At 39.1% G+C, this 21829-nt stretch overlaps 2 protein-coding genes across 3 annotated transcripts; one reads left to right on the forward strand and one right to left on the reverse strand.

Moving 5' to 3' along the window:
* Positions 1–226: 226 nt before the first annotated feature.
* LOC123504450 (probable protein phosphatase 2C 56) lies at positions 227–17559 on the forward strand. 2 transcript variants are annotated; one of them, XM_045254961.1, is made up of 6 exons: positions 227–857; positions 7614–8427; positions 8762–8892; positions 11808–11984; positions 12508–12703; positions 13267–17559. In XM_045254961.1, the coding sequence occupies exons 1-5, from the start codon at positions 375–377 to the stop codon at positions 12700–12702; spliced, it is 1800 nt and encodes a 599-aa protein (XP_045110896.1). In that variant the 5' UTR covers positions 227–374; the 3' UTR covers position 12703; positions 13267–17559. The 2 variants fall into 2 exon arrangements, with proteins under 2 accessions (XP_045110896.1, XP_045110897.1); XM_045254962.1 differs by lacking the exon at positions 227–857 and adding an exon at positions 6133–6285.
* Positions 17560–18217: 658 nt separating this feature from the next.
* On the reverse strand, positions 18218–21102 carry LOC123504448. Its single transcript, XM_045254960.1, has 2 exons — positions 20644–21102; positions 18218–20296 (listed from the first exon to the last, which is right to left on the reverse strand). The coding sequence occupies exons 1-2, from the start codon at positions 20969–20971 to the stop codon at positions 18519–18521; spliced, it is 2106 nt and encodes a 701-aa protein (XP_045110895.1). The 5' UTR covers positions 20972–21102; the 3' UTR covers positions 18218–18518.
* Between the last annotated feature and the right edge of the window lie 727 nt (positions 21103–21829).

Consider the following 21829-nt stretch of genomic DNA (forward strand, 5'->3'; position numbering starts at 1 on the left):
GTAAAATAAAATTGACTCCATTTCATCCTTCAGGAAGGAAATTAAAGAATCATAACTTTGCTTTTGAATGCGTTTACTCTCTCAAAAAATTGCATGTGTACTATTCTAATATTCAGATAGTTTCTTTCAAAAGTAAGATGTAAGCCAAACACACCCAATATGTGATCCCGCAGGACATCGTATAAACAATGACGTCACGCAGCAGGCCGAGGGTCCTTGTAGCTGACCTGAGGGAGTGATTGGAGCTGACCTGCTACATTGGCCCCAGGGTTGGGAAGTGCTCTGTGTTTGGCAGCGAGAGTGGGCGGGGCGCGCCCTGTGGGCGGGCGGGTTGGGTGGTGGCAGTAAGCGGGTTATTTTAGTCAGTAGCAACGATGGACGACCAGCTGGAGGGTGAGGTGCTGTGCGAGGTGTTCTGGGCTCACGTGCACCTGCTGGGGCGGTACCTGGCCGTCACTTCTGCAGGGTTGGTGGACATGGTGACTCCAGGTCCTGGAGAAACATTCAAGGGTAAAATGTTGCAGCCGGGACCCTTTTTATTCATAGTGTTTTTGGCTATTGTGGGGAGTGTGGCCCTACAAAACAGTGGCCATCTCGTGTGGGAGTGGCTAGCCCGCACCCACCGTGTGTTAGGGCTGCACCGAGTGGCTGACACTACCCTGCGAAGCTTGGATCTCAGTGGAGCCTGTGCATCCTCTGGCTCTGAGGTGTGGGAGCTGCAGGATGGACCTGTGGGCGTGTATGGCCTGCAGGGGCGCAGAGCCACCATGGAGGATCGGTACTGTGTCATTCAGGATGTGGATGTTGGAAGCAAGACTTTGTCCTTCCTTGGAGTTTTTGACGGCCATGGAGGTCAGGTGAGTTTGTGGTATTCTCTTATGTTTCTATCCACTATCCTAATATACACTGTGTCCAGTAAGGCAAGTCACACTGATACAGGATAACCTAGATGGGCCCTGGTGGCCCTTTGTTATCCTATTATTTATGTTATGTTATGTTATGTTATGTCATTCTAAGTAGGAAGTGTTCTATGGTCAGATGTTATTAATGTCATGATTACAGGACATTTCATTATGAACATATGTCGGTGGCAAGTGGCAACACACTCCTGTCCTGACCAGCTGACCACTATTGCCATTTGAAGTTTTGTTTTGACTCCACACATCAAGGCTTTGTTATATAAATGTAAAATTCAATTCAAGACTGGTATATCAATGTAACTTTAATTGCCTAAATATAACAACATAACATTGTAGGACAGGTTTGTGTAAGCACTAGATATTGATGCTCATTTATATTTGAATGTCATGTAACTACTAAATCATGACATTGAAAGCACTTGACCATACAACATTTCCAAGGTAAAATTATCTGATCCTTCACTTCTGTGTGTGACTTTCATCATGGGACACTAAGGATTTTAGAGCCACCTATGTGCTGGTTTCTCAGTGTAGGAATGATCTTAATTGCTGGGCCAAGAAAATAGGTACTGTCGAGCCAACCAATTCAAGTATGACAAAGCCACGTGAACTCTCAGGCCTCACTCTCACCCATGGATGCTGCTCCCCAATAGGAAGCTTGTTTTGAGGATGGGACTCATCATCACTTGCATCCAATCCTAATCCATGTAAATAAAAATAGATAAATAAAATTTTACTAGATCTTATATACAATTAAGTAGAGAATATAAGAATGCATCAGCAGATGTGAAAAAAAATGTTTTGGTGGTTTTTTCTAAACATTTACTGAGCATTTTAAGCAATGAACAGTTTTCTTCAAATTGTTGTTGTAAAGTTTATGATGGTCATTATGGGTATGCTGTTTTACACCATAAAATACATACTGCATGCAGCTTTCTATACTTAATCTGGGTTGTGGGGGGCTCTAGGATGCCCCTAATTGGGAGCACTAATTTTACACAGATGCTTCTTATCTATGAGAAAGATGACTGTACACTTGTGTTACAGTTTTCAGAAGGTTTCACCTGATGACAAGAATGGCATTCTCTGGTGGTTGTAGTGATGTGTTTCATTGTGAATGTTTGTGTGTGCATCCTTTGAATGACTGTATTTTGGTATAAGGTCAGTAAGAATCTGTAAGAAAGATGTAAAACAGTACTGTATAATATATTGTGAGTAAGATGTATTCATATAGATAAGTTTTGTAAATGTCTGACAAAAGCCAATCCAACCATCTCTCAAGTGCTTGAAGACAAACAGACATTTTGTCTCTTTTTATAGGGATTGATTACAAGTCAGTATTTAATACTCAATTCTGTACTAACCCAGAATATTCTAATGCTAATTGCATTTGCTTTAAAGTCATACTCTAATGGGAGGATGGATTGCAATTAACTACAGAGAGGTTTATGCTGGGTAGCACTGTTACTTTAGTGAGTTGTTTGTTATTCATTATTCTTCTGATATCTTTTGGTCTATGTATTTATTACCTTCAGTTATACAATATATATATATATATATATATATATATATATATATATATATATATATATATATATATATATATATATAAGAAATTTGAAACTTATTAGTAGTCTGGAAACTTTTTATTCAAATTTTTTAAGGATTCATCTCTATCGAGTCAGAACTGCAACCATTTTCTTCCATTGCTGTCATTGAAAGGCTAATATGAATTGCATCAAATGTGGACCAATAGTGTAACCAGGACCCCACATCTGTTGTGGCCTCACTGTGTTTGTTTTCAGTCATCTAACTTAGGGCTTTTCTTGAATAATAGCTACCATATATTTGTTAATACATAATAGTGTTGACTGGAATTGAATGAAACAGTAAGCACTATATATATTATAAAGGTATCAGTGTGCATAAATGATAAATTTATGACTTAAAACTCAAAGTTTATGTATAATGACAGTCACAACAATAGTTCTATTAAGAAAAATTAATCATGAGGAAGAGCTTGCTATAATGTATAATACTGAATGAAGCTGACCTACCTCTGTGCAATAGTCCATATTGGTGATTGTACATTAATGGACCTCAACCCAAATATAATTGTGATGACCTTGTATTTACTGTAACTGTCACACTGACAAATTTGTATTGTAAATGACTTTTAACAACTTTATTTGATACATTTACTAGCTGATATGAAAATCTGTGGCAAACAAATGAAAGTGTCATTTGTTAGTGTGGTAACACATTAACTCAAAAGATATTGTTGCTATTAAATAGGAGGTGTGGTCAGGTCAGGTTAGTTGATGATAGAATCATTATTCTAGGAGTGTCATTATAATAATGCTTAGATACCATTGTGCCAAACAACCTGCTGTGTCCTCACAAAGGCAGAGAACAGCATTAACTCAATGTGCAATCATTGCAGCAAACATCAGGTGGAATGTCAAATCAGTATGTTTAGAGAAAGTGGTTCGCAATATTTGTTATATGATCTGAAACTTTCATTGTCTTGTACATGTCACCATGATACCCAGGTTCTAGGTGGTTACACCAAAGATGCACTTGGGTGGTGATATGAGTCCTAATAATGGTACCACTATAATTAAAATTGTCTGTGCCACTAATGGGTGGAAGCTAAACATGTACTCTTCAAGTATGCCTACAGGCGCTATAGGCAGTAACATGAAAAAAAAAAATAATAAATAAATAAATAATAATAAATAAAAAAAGCATGAGTAACAGAAGTTTAGCATAGGGACAATACCTGTAACTCGACACCAGCATCTGACATAAAGACTGGATTGCCTCTAATGCACCGTAACAGATCCATCCTGTCCTGTACCTGACCTAATAATCTCATTCAACTTGATACAGACAAATCCATCTATGGCTCTACAATTTCACTAAATTCTTCATAAGCTGGCATGATAGGAGTTCAGTTTTTTAACTTACAAAAGAATCTAAATTTTGTGAATTATTACACAAAATTCTTTGAAATCCCTCCTCTAGAGCTTTCACTTGTACTACCTTACTCCAAAGCCAATGAGCCATGCTACTAAGAAGGGCAACTCCATGGTTCTATTTCTGGTGGAGGGTCTCAAATATGTGTTGCAAGGAAAACAAAGTGATACTGGAGAGAAACAAGGGAGTAGATCAGATTCCAAGAAGAAGCTATAAACAAGACTGCATCAAGAAGGTGCCATTGTAAACTCTAAACCTACTGATCTTTCACCAAAGCTAAAATCAGAACCCGCATCTCCTCTTAGTATCATGTAATAACCTATGCAGTAATCATTGGTGTCTGTGGAGATTACCCTTAGTTTGATTTGGCTTGGCTTAATTTTGTCAACATTCTACCAACTTGGAGAAAAAAAAAAAAAAACCTTTCTGGGGTCTTTTTTTGCTTTGATAACTTATGCAGAATTTTGTGCTTCTTATGTACCTTTAATATCGAGAATAACTTTTCCTTGGTCCATACACTACATCCCTCATCTGTCTAACAGGTTCTTTGCTGTTCATCCCATCCCCTTGGTCTTATATCCCTTTACATCTTCATCGCTAAACACTCTGGTTAGATGAACTTTGCTATGAATAATTCTCTGAGGCCAAGGTTGGAATACAAGATAGTACATATATCATTATATTCCATGTATCCACTAAGTAATTACTTTAACTTTTGTGGGCAAATCTTCTGAATGTCACATGGTGGAAGTTAATGTTGCAAATATGCGGCACTGCGTGTGGTCCCTCCTTCCTTTACTGCCTAGGATATAGTAAATGGGGGCATTTATGATATGGCTTAAACACGTGGCCTTAGTTGCACTCAGATGCAATACTTTCTTCATTGTTATAGTAGTCATCATTATCATTAGCGGCAGCGTGGACCACAAGTTGTTTTCCATGTGATAGGAGTGTGGCTTGGCCCCGCACTCGCGGGCAACTACAGCATAAAAAATAAATAAAATAAATAAATAAATTAGTTAATTAAATAAAATTAAAAACTTTGTATATATTTTGGAAAGAAAGATAAAATAAAATAAATAGAAACAATAATAGAAACCAATAAGTCTATAAACAAGAAAACGCGTCAGGAAGAGCCATTGCGATGAACATTCTCCCGACCTACAGGCTACAACTCCACTCATCTCCCCGGCAGGAGTCACCTATTCCCCGTACATCTGTAACGTGACTGACTGAAGTACGGAACGTGGTGTCTGGGAATCCCCTCCGTTTTATTTTTATCCCTACATACGTTTTGGTTCTTTCCTTTAAAGAAATCTCTGCCTGATATAGTTGGAAAGCAAGCAAAGTGTTTTACCAGTAATACTCGTACATCTGCACTGGCTTTCCCGTTCTCCATAATAGCGAAGTTTCACCTGATCCACATTCACGTGACCCACCTGCACGGTTTCTTTCTTGGCAGCAAGGCACACAGGACAATAAAAAAAAAATTAATGTCACTGTTACCCGAAGCACCCATTATATAGGTTAGCTGTGAAAATAAATGTTGGCACCCTACACCTCAATAAAATTATGAAGTGTGTAGCAGGGGGAAACGTGAGGCAGATTTGGTAACGACTGAGAAGGGAGTGTACTAAAGTAACATGTGTAGGCACTGAAATTATGAGAGAGAATGGGAAAGTAGACAACCTCGTGAGAGATTTTGTTTAAAGGGAAGCGGTATGTAGGAAGAACTTGTGCCGCTCGCGCGAGGGTTGACGCGGTTGCCACAAAAGGTGTTGATATTGTCACGTGGAGGAGCGTGCGTCGTCGTGGGCGGGGATGCATTGCCAGAAGGGGAAGTATGACATTGTAGCCTTGGCCTAGACTGGATCCCCCAGAACCAACTGCAACCTCCTTTGTGAAGGTGCCTTCGCGCTTGAGAATGAGGCTTTGACATGCGCTGGCGTTACTAACATATACATACCTACATAGTATGTCACATTTCTGAATTTCCCTTTCGTAAATTTTATTGATATATCAACCTATATCATTGTTAACTGACGTATCAAACAGCTGGAACTCAATGTTTTATTTGCACTACCGGGGAAATATTTATATCTTAGAAAGGTGTGTGCGCATGTTTCTTGCAGCGAGTGCCGGATTGGCATTACGCCACGACGGTGTGTTCGTTAGTTCCCGGACACAGAGGAGTGCGATGAAAGCATTTCCGAGATATCAGGAAGGTCTGCATTTTTGTTTACGTTAAATGTTGTCAAAGGTTTTCCCCTTGCTATCGCTTGCGGTGCCACCACCAGTTACTAACCATCGCAATGAAGCTTTGTCCCACACTTTCGAATACAGGAGTCTGGCCTGTCATCATCTTCTTTGTTGGGTCGCAAACAAAGTTAGTAGTCAGTAAATCCGTATAACGTTTTATTTATATGAGATTGTGCCTTCTAGTATCAGCGAATATTTACACTAAGTTGAAAACTCTCAGTCTTCAAATAATTCTGGGCCTCCTTCCTGCGAACTGATTTCCGTTATAAATGTTTATTTATTTTATTTTTATTATTTATTTATTATATAGTAAATGTGTAAGTGGAATCAGACAAGATATTCTTCCCTCCCCCCGCCGTTCTCTCTCTCTCTCTCTCTCTCTCTCTCTCTCTCTCTCTCTCTCTCTCTCTCAAAACGTGTATTCCTGCTGAGAGAGACGTCAGAGGGCCTTGGCAACCATCCATCTTCTTACGTCACGCTTCTCCCTCTCTTCCTCAGTGACAGTGTCTTGGCTCTCTAGAAATTAACGACCTCAAGCATTCTCTCTCTCTCTCTCTCTCTCTCTCTCTCTCTCTCTCTCTCTCTCTCTCTCTCTCTCTCTCTCTCTCTCTCTCTCTATATATATATATATATATATATATATATATATATATATATATATATATATATATATATATATATATATATATATATATATATATATATATATATATATATATTATTTATTTATATTTATTTGTTTATTTATTTATTTATTTATTTATTTATTTATTGACAAAATGTGTGTGTGTGTGTGTGTGTGTGTGTGTGTGTGTGTGCAGGCTTTGAATAGATTATAAGTTTATAGAGGTAATAAGAATGGATATGCATGACTGGAGATTCACTATAAAGACTTAAGTGGTGACACTGACTGGTGACATGATCTTGAGCTTCTACATGTGATGGTGAAGCTGCAGGGAAGTGGAATGGGTCTATTATAGCACATCATGGATAAACCACCTTAGCTCTCAAACTGTAATATGGAACAAGCTTGTATGTACTATCCTCAGACATTTCTTTGATGAACCTCTTTCTTCACTTTTCCCTCATAAGATACCTGGAGGCTAAGATAGATGACAATACTTTTGGCTAGATAATTTTATAAGTGTGTAATGGTGGTTACCTTGTGTCAGTTAGCCCTTCTCTGCAGGGGATGTTGACTTGGTGTAAAGCTGTAATCAACACAGTATATGTTATAGTTCTGACATCAAATGATAAAAAATGTTCTACTCATATTTCATCACATCTGTTCTGAAACCTTTTGATACATATATATAAGATCATAATGTTTCATTCTATGTAGTTTTAAATGTTAAGAGTTTTCTGAAGACTTCTAGTGCCTGGGTTACTTTGTGTTTTGTACCTCATTTCTCAACTCTCCTTTCACCTTCCTTCTCTTTCTTTCTCTCCCTGCAGTATACGGCTGAGTTTGTGAAGGACAACCTCTTTCAAAACACCATCAGTAAAATAAAACAGCTGCGCACCCAGACATCCACAGCTGGAACATGCAATGCTAGCAGTAGCAATAATGGCAGCTGCAAGACACAGAGCAACAACAGGACACGAAACTGCAATGCCAACAGCAAGGGAGAGAAGCGGTGGTTGAGTGGCGAGGATGACTCAAAGGAAACCAAGGATGCCAAGGAGAGCTGCCCTGCTAACAATAACAACAACAATAACAAGCTCAAAGTTCCAAATACTCTAGCAGCCAAGCCAGGGGGAATAGAGGGTCAGGATGCACAAGAGAAAGCCTCATCCACCACCACAACTGACAGCAAACTTGCGACAGGAGCGCCTGAAGTGACGGGAGGAGGTTCATGTGTTGAGAACCTTAATTCCATCACCTCTGCCACCCAAGCATCCACCACCACCACCACCACGATGTCCTGCTCCACTGCTTCCTCCACCTGTTCCACCACTTCTTCCTCATCATCATCATCATCATCAATCTCACACTGCACTGAAAGTAACACAGAGTCTTTGAAGAAGGACGACACTTACAGCTCAGTTAACATTCGTCGGACATCCCTGGCCTCCACAGCCTCTAAAGATAAGAAGGAGGAGGTAGCAGGGACTGGATCAGGCTGTGGGGCAGGGAATGGGATTCAGAATGATTCCTGCTACATTGATGTCCTGCAGAACATTAACTACACTCGCCTCCTAACCGACCAAATCCTGGCTGTGGACCGACAGGTAGTAGCTCACTGCAAGGCCCGCACAGACATGTCAGGTGAGCTTCTCTGCCGCTTCTCCTTTCCACCTTTGCACTGCTGTCATTATCCACTGTGTCCTTCCTACTTTTGCCTCTGTCTTCTGACCTTCACTGCTCTTTCACCTCCTTTCCTGATGTCTGTGTCTTAAACCAGTGTTGCACAATGTTCCATGATGTCTTTGGGTACGAGCTACAGATAACCAAATTTTCTTAGTTTACTTCCATCTTTCTTTTATCTTGTAATGTAGGTATACCACATCTTTATTTTCCTGGCTTCCTTGTCCTTCCTTCTGTCACCTTTCCTTTTGTTGTGTATCTGGTGTTTTCATTGACGCACCCTTACACCCTACAGGCTCAACAGCAGTGGTGGCAGTACTTGATGGAGAGATGCTAGTCATTGGTAACGTGGGAGACTCAAGGGCTGTGATGGCCGACCTTAAGGGCTCCACCATCCCTCTTTCCTTTGACCACAAACCCAACCAGGTAAGAACTGCAAATCATTCTCTCTCTCTCTCTCTCTCTCTCTCTCTCTCTCTCTCTCTCTCTCTCTCTCTCTCTCTCTCTCTCTCTCTCTCTCTCTCTCTCTCTCTCTCTCTCTCTCTCTCTCTCTCTCTCTCTCTCTCTCTCATATTGTAGGACTTATAGATAGGGTATTGCATGTCATTAACTTCATATTGAAACATGATTTCACACACACACACACACACACACACACACACACACACACAGGCTGATATTGAGAATCTCAAGAACTATTTTAAAAACGTAAACTGGGAGGAAATGGAAAACTCAGAGACGATGCAAGAAAGGTATAACTTATTTTTGGAAATATACAAAACAGGAGTCAGGAATATGCGAAATATAGACCTAAAGAAGAAGGAAAGAAAGATTGGTTTAATGCAAGGTGTGCTAGGGCAAAGGAGAAAAGAGATGGAGCATGGAAAAAGTGGAGGAGAAATAGAAATCCAGCAAATAAGGAAAACTTCAAGGCAGCGAGAAATGAATATGTTAAGGTGAGGAAGGAAGAGGAAAAGAACTTTGAAAAGGACATTGTCGAAAAATGTAAGGAGCAACCAAAATTGTTCTACAGATTCATAAATGGAAAAATTAGGCAAAGGAAACAATAGAAAGGTTAAAGGGAGAGAACGGGATGGTGGAAGACCCAAAAAGTATGGCAGAACTATTAAATAATAAATTCCAGGAGGTCTTTACTAAGGAATCCAAATTTGAAAGGCCACAGGGTAATAGAGAGACAATCTATATGAAAGAGATTAAAGTAACCAAGCTTGAAATAAAAGAGTTAATGAAGGAACTGGATGAAGAGAAGGCAATGGGACCAGATGAAGTCTCAGGCAGAATACTGAAAGAATGTAGGGAAGAACTAGCAAGTCCTATATACAACATCATAAAATGCTCAATAGAAAATGGAACAGTACCAGTAGAATGGAAAAGAGCTGAGGTGGTTCCCATATATAAGAGCGGAAGGAAGGAAGAACCTTTAAATTACAGACCGGTATCACTAACTAGTGTAATATGCGAGATGTGTGAAAGAATAATAAAGAAACAATGGATCGAGTTCCTTGAAGACAACAAATTAATATCAAATAGCCAATTTGGTTTTAGAAAAGACGGTCTTGTGTAACTAATTTATTGAGTTTCTATTCTAGAATAGTTGATAGAGTACAAGAGAGAGAGGGATGGGTTGACTGTATTTATTTGGATTTAAAAAAGGCGTTTGACAAAGTGCCACATGCAAGACTGCTATGGAAGATAGAGGAGAAGGGTGGCTTAAAAGGAAGCACATTGAGATGAATAGAAAATTATTTGACGGAGAAAGAAATAAGGACAGTAGTTAAAGATATGAAGTCCAAGTGGAGAGCAGTAGAAAGCGGAGTACCGCAGGGTTCAGTATTGGCACCAATACTTTTCCTCATTTATATTAAAGACATGCCGGAAGGAGTGAACAGCTACATAAATCTGTTTGCAGATGATACGAAACTGCAGAGTTATAAAGCAAAAAGAGGATTGTGAAATACTGCAAGAAGACCTAAATAAGATCTGGGAATGGAGTAAAAAGTGGGAAATGGAATTCAATGTGAACAAAAGCCATGTCATGGAAATGGGAAAGAGTGAAAGACAACCTGTGGAATCTATAAGATGGGAGATGGAGTAGAACTGGAGAAAGTAAAAAGGAAAAGGACTTAGGAGTGACAATGGAAGAAAACAATCAACCAGTAAGCCATATTGATAGAATTTTTAGAGAAACATATAATTTGCTAAGGAATATTGGAGTAGCATTTCACTACATGGACAAAGAAATAATGAAGAAATTGATAAGTACTATAATAAGACCCAGATTGGAATATGCAGGAGTAGTGTGGACCCTTCATAAAAAGAAACACATAAGGAAATTGGAGAGACTACAAAAAATGGCTACAAGAATGGTTCCAGAATTTGAAGGGATGACATATGAGGAGAGACTAAAGGCTATGGATCTACCAACCCTGGAACAAAGAAGGAGAGAGGAGACCTGATACAAGTTTATAAATTGATCAACGGAATGGACCAAGTGGATAATGAGAACTGATCCTGAGAGAAGAATATGACATCCGAAGCACAAGATCGCATAGTAAAAAGCTGAGAAAAGGAAGATGTCTGAGAGATGTTAAAAGATATAGTTTCCCGCAAAGATGTATTGAGATGTGGAACAGTTTAAATGAAGGAGTAGTGTCTGCAACGAGTGTGCATACTTTTAAAGTAAGATTGGATAAGTGTAGATATGGAGACGGGGCCACAAGAGCATAAAGCCCAGGCCCTGTAAAACTACAACTAGGTAAATACACACACTGCATAGTGTAGTGGTTAGCACACTCGACTCACAATTGAGAGGATCCGGGTTTGAGTCCCGGAAAGCAGCGAGGCAAATGGGCAAGCCTCTTAATGTGTAGCCCCTGTTCACCTAGAAGTTAATAGGTACAGGATTTAACTCAAGGGGTTGTGGCCTCGCTTTCCCGGTGTGTGGAGTGTGGTATGGTCTCAGTCCTAGCTGATGATTGGTCACTACGGGCTGGGTGACCAGCAGATGACTGTGGTGAATAACACACACACACACACACACACACACACACACACACACACACACACACACACACACACACACACACACACACACACACACACACACACACACTCTCTCTCTCTCTCTCTCTCTCTCTCTCTCTCTCTCTCTCTCTCTCTCTCTCTCTCTCTCTCTCTCTCTCTCTCTCTCTCTCTCTCTCTCTCTCTCTCTCTCTCTCTCTCTCTCTCTCTCTCTCTCTCTCTCTCTCTCTCTCTCTCTCTCTCTCTCTCTCTCTCTCTCTCTCTCTCTCTCTCTCTCTCTCTCTCTCTTCCCCATAAAGCTGAAAGAACGACGTCGCATCAAAGAGGCTGGGGGCTTCATCACCTTCACAGGGGTGTGGCGTGTGGCAGGGGTGCTGGCCACTTCTCGTGCCCTTGGAGACTTCCCCCTCAAGGAGCCACGGCAACTCATCACTGCAGAGCCCGATGTGTTGACCTTCAGCCTCACAGACCACAGGGTAAGTCTGTATGTGAGTAGATGCATGGAAAAGTAATTGAGCACTGTACAGGATGAGTCAGATCTGATAGTGAAGGGATACTGTTGTGGTGATTCTGTGCTGGGGCAAGGAGATGGAGTTGTGTTAGTGGAAGGAACAGGATGACTAATTATCAATTAGGGATAAGTGAGATGGGTTTTTTATAGGATTAGGATGCATCAAGAGTGAAGGGTGATGGGGTGTGGTAAAGTAGTACATGTCAGAATAACTAATGTGGTGTTGTGAATATGCATTATCACAGTACACTTGAATTCAGACAATGTATTCATGGCACATCATCTGCAGCTTACACAGAGCTTGCTTTTGATGATGTAAATACTTTGTGTATATACCTTATGTGATTTTACAAAATACAGAAATAGTATTGACAATAAATCTGAGTCTTTACTGTTAATTTCATAGCAATAATGAGTATGTATGTAGTGATTCCCACCTGAGGCTTCTTTCAAGACTTGAGATGAGTAAAGCTTCCTCCTTTCTGCAGGCCCACTTCATCATCCTGGCCACAGATGGGCTTTGGGATGTGATGACCAATGAAGAAGCAGTTGCCTTTGTGAGGGACCACCTCCATGAGCCTGACCACGGTGCCAAGGCGCTCACCATGCATGCCTTTCACCGAGGCTCTCAGGACAACATTACTGTGGCCATACTCAATGTTAGCAAGTTGCTTCGAAAGTGAGGTGTGTTGGCTTTTTATACTAATATGTTTGTATTTATTTGTACACCACACACTATTTGGTAACTTTCATGACCTTAGCTGTGGCTTTATCAGATCTGTTGAAAAGTATCCGACTTTAGGCCAAGAAATAGACATGTGGCTTGCTTTCTTTGTTCAGATGAAACATTTTCAAAGTTAGATTAATTATTCCATTGATTTTCAATGTCAAGTATGAAGAATGGGCTGAAACCAAATTTAGGAGTTTCAGACTGCTGGCAATTGCATCATGACAGTGTCCTAGTTCATTCCTCCCTCATAGCCCCATACTCATAAACACTAATTTATCTCTCTCTCTCTCTCTCTCTCTCTCTCTCTCTCTCTCTCTCTCTCTCTCTCTCTCTCTCTCTCTCTCTCTCTCTCTCTATATATATATATATATATATATATATATATATATATATATATATATATATATATATATATATATATATAAATCATATAACTGTTGTTGTGTGTGTGTGTCCGTGCATTCACACACCAAAATGAGAGAAAAAATAAACTGATAACACATTTTTATCTTTCCAGATGGCTGTTATGTTTGTGTGCATTCTTCACATGCTGGCTCACACCCAAACACCTAATAGTAATTGTTTCAGTACTGCACTTGTGCTCTTTTGAAACACCTGTGATTGGTGCTTGTGGTGGTGATGGTGTATTTGCACATCAAATACAGCCAAGAAATACAAAAAAATCTTGAAGGCCACACAGATGTCACTACCTCCATTTAAGTAGTTTTCAACATATTTATTTCTTACCATGTGATTTTGAAAGGTCATACCATTCTCAATCACTTGAGAAACTGCCTTGTGAGTTTCTCAACTTTGATGAAATTTTATGATATTTTCTTTTCTTATTTTTATATTGTTTAGCTTTCAGTAGCTTATTTTCCGTGCATATTTTCAGAATAAGTATGTACAGCTACCTACATTTTTCTTTGTTACTTGACTGCGATGTATGCACAGTGGTACCTTGGTATACATCCTTAATTTGGACTTGTACCAAGTAGGACAGATATCTAACAAATTTTCCCATAGGAAATAAAAGAAAAAAGCAAGAAATCACAATAGTAAAAATACCTTATGTGATTACAGTAATGAATTAGAGGTACTGCTCTAGTCACAGAGAATACAAAGACTACAATATGTGGACCAGCTGCCAATATGTCAACAATTAACACACTTGGCATGTCACTGAACAGTGCCATTTTCAACATTCCCTTACATTATACTATTGTTGAAAATGTGGTATAGCACCCCTGCCTATAGTGCAGTGGTGTAAGTCTTCAGGTAAACTGGTGGAGGAAATTTCAAAATTAAATCTAATTGAGGCCTTACATTCACACATAAGACACAGGGTGATTTCTTGGGCCATTTTTATGATAAATGGTATGTCTCATGTGCCATCAAATACAATAAATGCAAAATAAATTAGAATTAGAACTCAGTCTGCCGCACAGAGACGAGTCGAGATGTTATTGTTTCTGAATTCTGGTGTTCTTTTTATTTTTCTTCTCTGTCTCTTTTCCCCTGCTTAGACGTAGTTAAGGCTCACCAAGTTTGAGTTTTACTAAAAATCTGTACAGAGAACATTGCTTTTGTCTTCCTTTCAAGATGTTTCAGAAATGTGACTGTTTGGGAAACTCGCCAACTTGGCAGCATTCCTTGTGGGAAGTGGTGTCTTTGTCTTGATTCATACAAATTCTAGCACATAAGTTGTATACCAAGCATATATTTCTGTATCCAAACAGGATGTATACCAAGTCAGACTAATTTCAAAGGGAATGTATACCTAGGTACTACTGCATGCATAAGTTTATTTACTTTCATTAATATATGCTGTATAGTTTGAAGAATTTGCTACATAGTGGTGCACCAAGTTTTCCTCTTAAAGTCACAAAAATTACACAAGACTTCAGTTTGTAAAAGATAGGACACTTCTTAAGAGGGAAGAAGTTATTTGTTTTAGGCTTAGCCAAAGACTTGTCCAGATACATACCTGATGCCTTTACAAGATGTACTTTTCCTATAAATGATATTGATGTTGACTGCTTGACAACAACAACATCAGCTCTGATACTTTTGATACACTCGAGATGATTTCTTCATTTGCTTGAATGATAATAAGTGTATTTTTATGCAATTATTCATTTATGTGTTTATCTACATTGTCTTTATTCTTACAAGCTACTGGCTTGTCAATTAGCTCAGAATCTAATGTGTCAGTCAGTCAGTCTATTTCAGTTACCTCATGTTTGAGCTGGAGACATACAAACATACCTCTGCCTCCAGCTGTGAAAAATATAATGATTTTGTTGTTGTATTAATGTGGGTTCACACGTGTCAATATGCGACTGAAATTGCAAGTCATTAGAAGTATCGACTGAGCCTTTCTAGTCGGAACATGTTCACACATAGCGACTGGGAAGTATTGGCTGGTTAGTGGGAAGAGATTGTAAACAAGCAGCTAGCCAACAAGATATCTTTCTCCGGTGACGATCAAATTAAATCATCACAAGTATTCAATTCTCACCAGCAACACTCTGCATAGAGGAAACAGTTCTTGGAGAGTGACAGCTATCTCATCAAACATCAATTTGTGTAAGTCTTTTTTTGCTGTAAAATTCACTTTTAGGGTCCCAGATGTGCTCTTTTTCTCTCACCAACTCCATCATCATCTTCTTTACATTGACACCACATTTTCAAACCTCTCTCTGTGACATCACAACATAAACAAAGCTGATCAACTGAACAAGACCAACATGTTGGTCTTGTTTTATGACTGGTTTTTCTAGTCACTGATATTCAGTTTGAAACTACCCACTTGCAATTTGAGTCACAAATTGACGTGTGTGAACCCGTCTTTATAAAAGTTGAGAAGTGACAAAAGAACAGTCCATTGTGGGGTTATAGTATGTCTAATCGTAGAATATTGTGATGTCTTGAAATTTGGTGCACCACTGCACATATTTATTAGCAACTGTTGATGTATAAAATTCTTTATTGTTATGATGAGTCAAAATAATTTAGGTATACAACATATTTGTATACCATAATATGGGATAGGTTGGCAGCATTTAACCAGTTTTTAGTCAGAATTGTTTTGAATGAAATAAGAATGAGGACTTATTATCAAAGTTCCAATTTGTCCCAGAATGTTTATTGATTGTGCCATCTTGAGAATCAATAATGGTGAGTGAGAAGAAAGTGTCACATCACAGGACAAACATTGTGTCTGGATGGATACGTATTGGGCGTTTGGGTGGGAGTGCAGTCTTGTATATTTGTATGTATACCTGGGCCATGTTATACTCATTGTGTGTGTGTGAGTGTGAGTGTGTGTGTGATATTTATTCACCTATTGCTTTATTTATTTGTTATTGATATCATTATTATTTTTTCTAGTTAATTAATTTTTTTTCATCATCTCTATTATTATTTATGGGGAGAGGGTGAGGAATCCTCCCTGATTTTGGTGTAAATGCAGCCAACCATTTCTGATGCAATCATTCACCTGCATTCAGTGATATCACCTTTGGACACCATGTTCACATAGTCATCCATTTGTTGTTTGAACACCAAGCAGTCATTCATCTATTACAGGGACAGTTTGTAATTCACTCATGTAACACAATCAGGGTTATCACTTGTTTCATCAACATCACTCGGTCATTAGCCTGTCATGTGGTTACTGGTCAGACATTGTGGGAAATGAATGACTATTTGTGATGTGCAGACTGATGAATGCTTGATAGTATAGGCATTAGAGGCAAACCATTGTAGGCATTAATATTTAAGTAATGAAGCAGGAGAAAAGTATTCTTAAAGGCTGTATCATGGGCACTTTTTCCGACAACATTACTCTCAAAAGCAGAGCAGTGTAGTTTCAGAAAACAGGCTTTCAGTTTTTGAGAGCAACTTCTTAGCCTTTCAATCTGTAAATGATATCTGGCTTTCACAAAGTATTAAAAGAAACAATTAATAACACTCCATAAGTAGTACACTACATAAAATACAAGATTCTTATTTAAGTTTATTATATTAATTAAAGTTTATCATTGTGTGAATATTCATTCATTCTCCTTTCAGTGTGTTTGCTTACCTCAAGTCAAGGCTAAGAATTATGGCTTGACTCAAACCTTGATTTGATAAATGTGGTGTGAAAGAATCCACTATCATGGAATAGATCTCATCCTGAGTACTTAATGATGATTTGAGGAAATATTTTGTCCAACAAGGTAACAAGATATGAACATTAGCATCTTTATCTCCAATCTTCCTCTTCCTCATTTCTTGTTGTTTTTATATTCTGCAGAGTTGAATGAAGTTGAATGCTTAAAACTGTAAGGTTAGTCAAATCAATTTCCACTGTTTCCCAGCTTTAGATAGACTGTTGTGTGGTTTATTGTTGTTATTGTGTGTGTGTGTGTGTGTGTGCACGCGCCATGTTTCATAGAGCCAGCCAACCATCAGAAATCAGATTGGGGTAATGTTGGTGAGAAAAGTGCCCTTGTTACATGATCTTAAGCGAGAATTGCTGTTTGCCGTAGAATGATGTTCCTAACAGACCCATTCAGCTCATTATTCTCTTGAAACATTCATGTACACTGTAGTCCTTCCTTAACCACAAGTCCTACATGTTTTACAGACCAGTTTGTCATTAGTTTTCTAGCCATGGTATTTTTAGGTTTGCAATAGAAATCCAATAATTTTGTTTCCTTTAATTACTAGTTATTATACTCATGGTATCCCTTCACCATCACAAGAGTAACAGGATTCATCACCACTGTGTAAAACTATAAATAAACCAAACTAAACTACATTTTTAATGTTAGTATTCCTTTTCCTGCCTTTTGACTGATAAGAGACCAAAGAAAATGGTACTGATATGAGATGCAGTGCATTAGTACATAGGACATATAGTCAGTAAGTGTCCAAAGATTCTTACACACTATCATTACTTACTATTTTTCAGTGATGTGTGCAAAGGCAATATGGCAGTCATTATGCAGTTGAAGTAATGTAATACTCTGTTAAGTTATACTTCAGCACTGCAAAACATGGCTTCTGACAGGAAATATTTTGAACATTATGAAGTCAGGAAATGCATTAACTGATTTATTTGACACACAACTAAATTTATCAATACAAAACTAGGGACCTTTTTTGGTTATTTAACCAAAAATTTCCATTTTGTATGGATCACTCCCATACTGGGGGTGATCCGTACATACTATGGGGGTGTGCCATACATGCTATTTTCACTCCCCAAAAATTCATTACAAATTATAATGAATTAGATATTACTGTCTAAAATTAAACAAACACATTATCTAAAGTGTTCTATTAATGAACAAGCAACAGAGGAGGAGTTTTTTTTGGCCTTATCTTGGCAATCAGTATTACATGTCCATTTCGTTCCTGCAATAACAATATGAAGTTTTATGAATGATATTTTGATGTGTGAAATAAAACAAATGTGCATCCAATATTGTTTATTTAAGAAAACACTGGAAAAATAAAGTCAGTTTTGTAAATTTATCACTCCTAGGCCTACCTCATTTCATGTTAAATGAATACAATGGAACATTTAGCTTTACCATATTTAAAAGTCGTTGAGTACGCCCTTGCTGGGGCATCAACACACCTTTGCAGGATTCTTTGGATACCTTTGCTGTGTCCTCTATTAGAAGGAAACACAAGTTGTCTGGAATACCAAACTTAGACTTGATCCGGAGAAAACTTACATTATAGCTGGTGTCGTCCTTAATAGAGAGGATTTTACCAACATTCCACAAAAATAAAGTCCCCTATTTCTGCCTCCTGCACAAATGGATAGGGCTGGTCTTCTGCTTCACCATCCACTTCATCAGAATATTCAGATGAGTCATCCAGAACCACTTCAGGGTTGTCCTCATCTTCACTGCTGGATGGCTCTTGAGGCTTTTTCTTTGTGGTCTTGCAACTTTTCTTTTTCTTTGCCACACTCTTCTTTTTGCTCTTCTCTCGGAGGTTCTCGATGGCCTCATTTTTTGTGAGGATGCATGCATGGACCTTCTTCCTCTCTTTCCCTCGAGGTCGTGCTGCAACCTTAGGATAGGGACGAATGTCTTGTGGTGATAGGCCCGCGCTGGAGGTAGATGGAATGGCAGCTGTAGTAATACTACTGTCCCTAGAGGGTAATGGTGGAGGACAGTCAAACACCGTGGAGGAAGAAACTATGCTTACTGAAATGACAGGTTCCTCAGTTGCATTGCTTGGGTGGTGGCTGGTAGGGCTGGCTACAGCAGTGTGGTCTTCCCTATCGTTGTCCAGTGGTGGTTCTGGCTGGTCAGTGACAGCTGCTCTCCTGTAGACCTCATCAGGAAATATGTTTCTATTTACTGGCCAGATGCCAGTAGCTGAAAATCCACTTATCACATTTAAGGGAGTGCAGGCTCTAATCCATGCTTTGGAGGCAAAACCTGGGAGCATGTGCTCTGTAATGTGGGTCTGAGGATGCACGAGGGAATAGTCATTCAATAGTCCTCGCATATGCAACTTAAAGGGCCCAAAGACAGCAACATCCAATGGCTGTAATTTATCAGTGGTATGGGATGGCAGAGTCACAATCACTATGCCATTGTTCATTGCATATTCAATGGCTTTGATGTTCATATGGCATTCTGCATCGTCCATAATTAGAAGGATCTTGTTCTCTGGGCTGCAGAATGTCTTTTCTTGAATATGCTCTAGTGTTTGAAAGAAACATTCCCCATTCATCCAGCCATTGTGATTGAGGACACCTTTAGATCCTGCAAGTGTCCCTTTCATAAAGGAGTCATCCCAGCGATTTCTTGGAATTATGAATACTGGAGGAAGGAAACTACCTCCAGCACTTATAATTCCCACGAAAGTCATTGATTTTCCTCTTTCATGAGAAATCTGCGATGCTACTGGCTTGCCTTTCTCACAGGCAACCTTTAAAGGTTCCATTACGGTACTTAGACTGCTCTCATCAAGATTGAATATCCTGTCAGGACTAATTCTGTATTTTTCCATAGCCTCAATATAAGCATCAAAAAACATGCCCACACTGTGCTTATTGAAGCTTACAGCCCTGGCAATGGGCATTCCTTCCAAAGCCTTCAGAGTCAGCTGTGGGTGGCGAGTCATGAATGCATAGTACCAGTCCCTAGTGGCACACTGTTCCCTCTCCCAGGCTGACGGGATGCATGGTGACTTACAGGCAAGTGCGTACTGGTAAGCCAGCTTACGGAGCTTCTTGGCTGGGAGCTGGGTCTTCTTTGCAATCTTGATGGCGTAATCACAAAGCTGTGTCTCCTGCTCCTTTGTGAAGACCTTGTGGGGACTACCATGGAGAGGGACAAAGGTCTTACCATCAGATAACTTTCTGGATCTACTGACTGCGTCCTGTAAGATCACTTTCATTCCAAACTTCTTGGAAGCTTCCCTGATACTGCATCCTGTTTCCACATGGTACTGAAAAGCCTCCTTGAAAGTAGTTCTGCCTGTTTGCCTCTCCCCCTTTGGCACAAACGTCCTGGGCATGTTTAAGTCTGCAAGTGAAATTACAAGTCATCAAGTAACTGGTAATAACTACCCAAATGAACAGTATGTCAAGTGTGGGGGTGCACCGTACACCATCGAACGATGCACACCCATACCTACAACTGTTTCTGAAAAAAAAAAAAAAAATACAATCACCTTGCACGATTATAAACTTCACAACACACGTACAATACTGCAAATGTTCACTAAATATCATTACATGCGTAACATCACATTTCAATTACATTCAGAAAATATTTATTTTCCCTTACCATTTCAATCATTAAACAGTTTTTTTCGCACCTATCATACGCTTTTTTTTTTTTTTTTTTTACAAAAATACACAATTTCTTACCTTTAAATGCTGGTGGAGGGCCGATTCCTTGGCATCTGTGTCCTCGTGATGGCAGATTCTGATCAGGAATTGCATCCTGTTTTAAATTTCTCACAGTTCGTGGAACCGGCAAATTTAAAAGTTCGTACTTCAGATTTCGTTCAATCTGGGCTGAACTAAAATGTCGTTCACAAACCACAGCATACTTAATATTAATATGGTCTGAACGGAAACACTTATATATCCACTGACTAGCAAGGTTAACATTAGATGGGAATTTATGGTATCTTAGGTTGCTGTCCTTACTAGGTCTACATCCAAATACAGCGCACACTCTTGCTTTACCCATTTAACTATTAATATCGTAATACAAAGCCCGTGAAAAAGTACACAATTACTGATAAAATCTGCCACACGTGAACACACCACCACAACACTAGACGTAAACAATACACATAGTGACGTCAGCGGTTCCAATAATGCCGTAGTGCGTTCATCTCTTCTAATACATCTTGCTTGTACGGTCCACCCCCTTTGTACGCTATATAATCCACAACATTACCCTACATGAGAAGAATATATATATAGGAAACCAAAAACCACAGTCCTGAGTTGTTTGTTCGTCAGAGGTCTTGAAATAAGTGAATGTTTTCCTATCAAAGAGGGAAGTTTGTATGTTGGAATTGGGACATAGGAAAGGTGTTTTATGGTAAGTAGAAAGGTGTTTTATGGTAAGTAGATGCTGTGATTGCCTTCAAGAGAGAGAGAGAGAGAGAGAGAGAGAGAGAGAGAGAGAGAGAGAGAGACGGATGGTTATTGCAATGAGCCAGTGATCAGTAACCCAGTTGATAGAATGAGGTTTGACTGCTACGGTATTCTTGTATTATTTAATTTCTTGTGGGGTATTTAAAGTCTGTGATTCCTTCGCGAGACGTGAGTTATCATTGACCATTTCCATCAAATTATTGTTATGCATTTTATTCTCATTTCTGATCACAAAATATTCCGATCAGTGGCGCTCAGACTACGCTTTTTAATTGTCGTGTGTTAGTTATGATGAAAATTATTTGCAGGTAAGAGCGGTAGTGTTGCTGATGCTGACACTGATAATGATGCAATGCCTCTACGCAATCTATTAATCTTGCTCCATAATGCTTTAGACTAAATAAAAAAGAAAGTGTGGTATGATTTCTTCAGTATTCAGATA

The sequence above is a fragment of the Portunus trituberculatus genome, chromosome 16, assembly GCF_017591435.1.
Source record: "Portunus trituberculatus isolate SZX2019 chromosome 16, ASM1759143v1, whole genome shotgun sequence".
NCBI lineage: Eukaryota > Metazoa > Arthropoda > Malacostraca > Decapoda > Portunidae > Portunus > Portunus trituberculatus.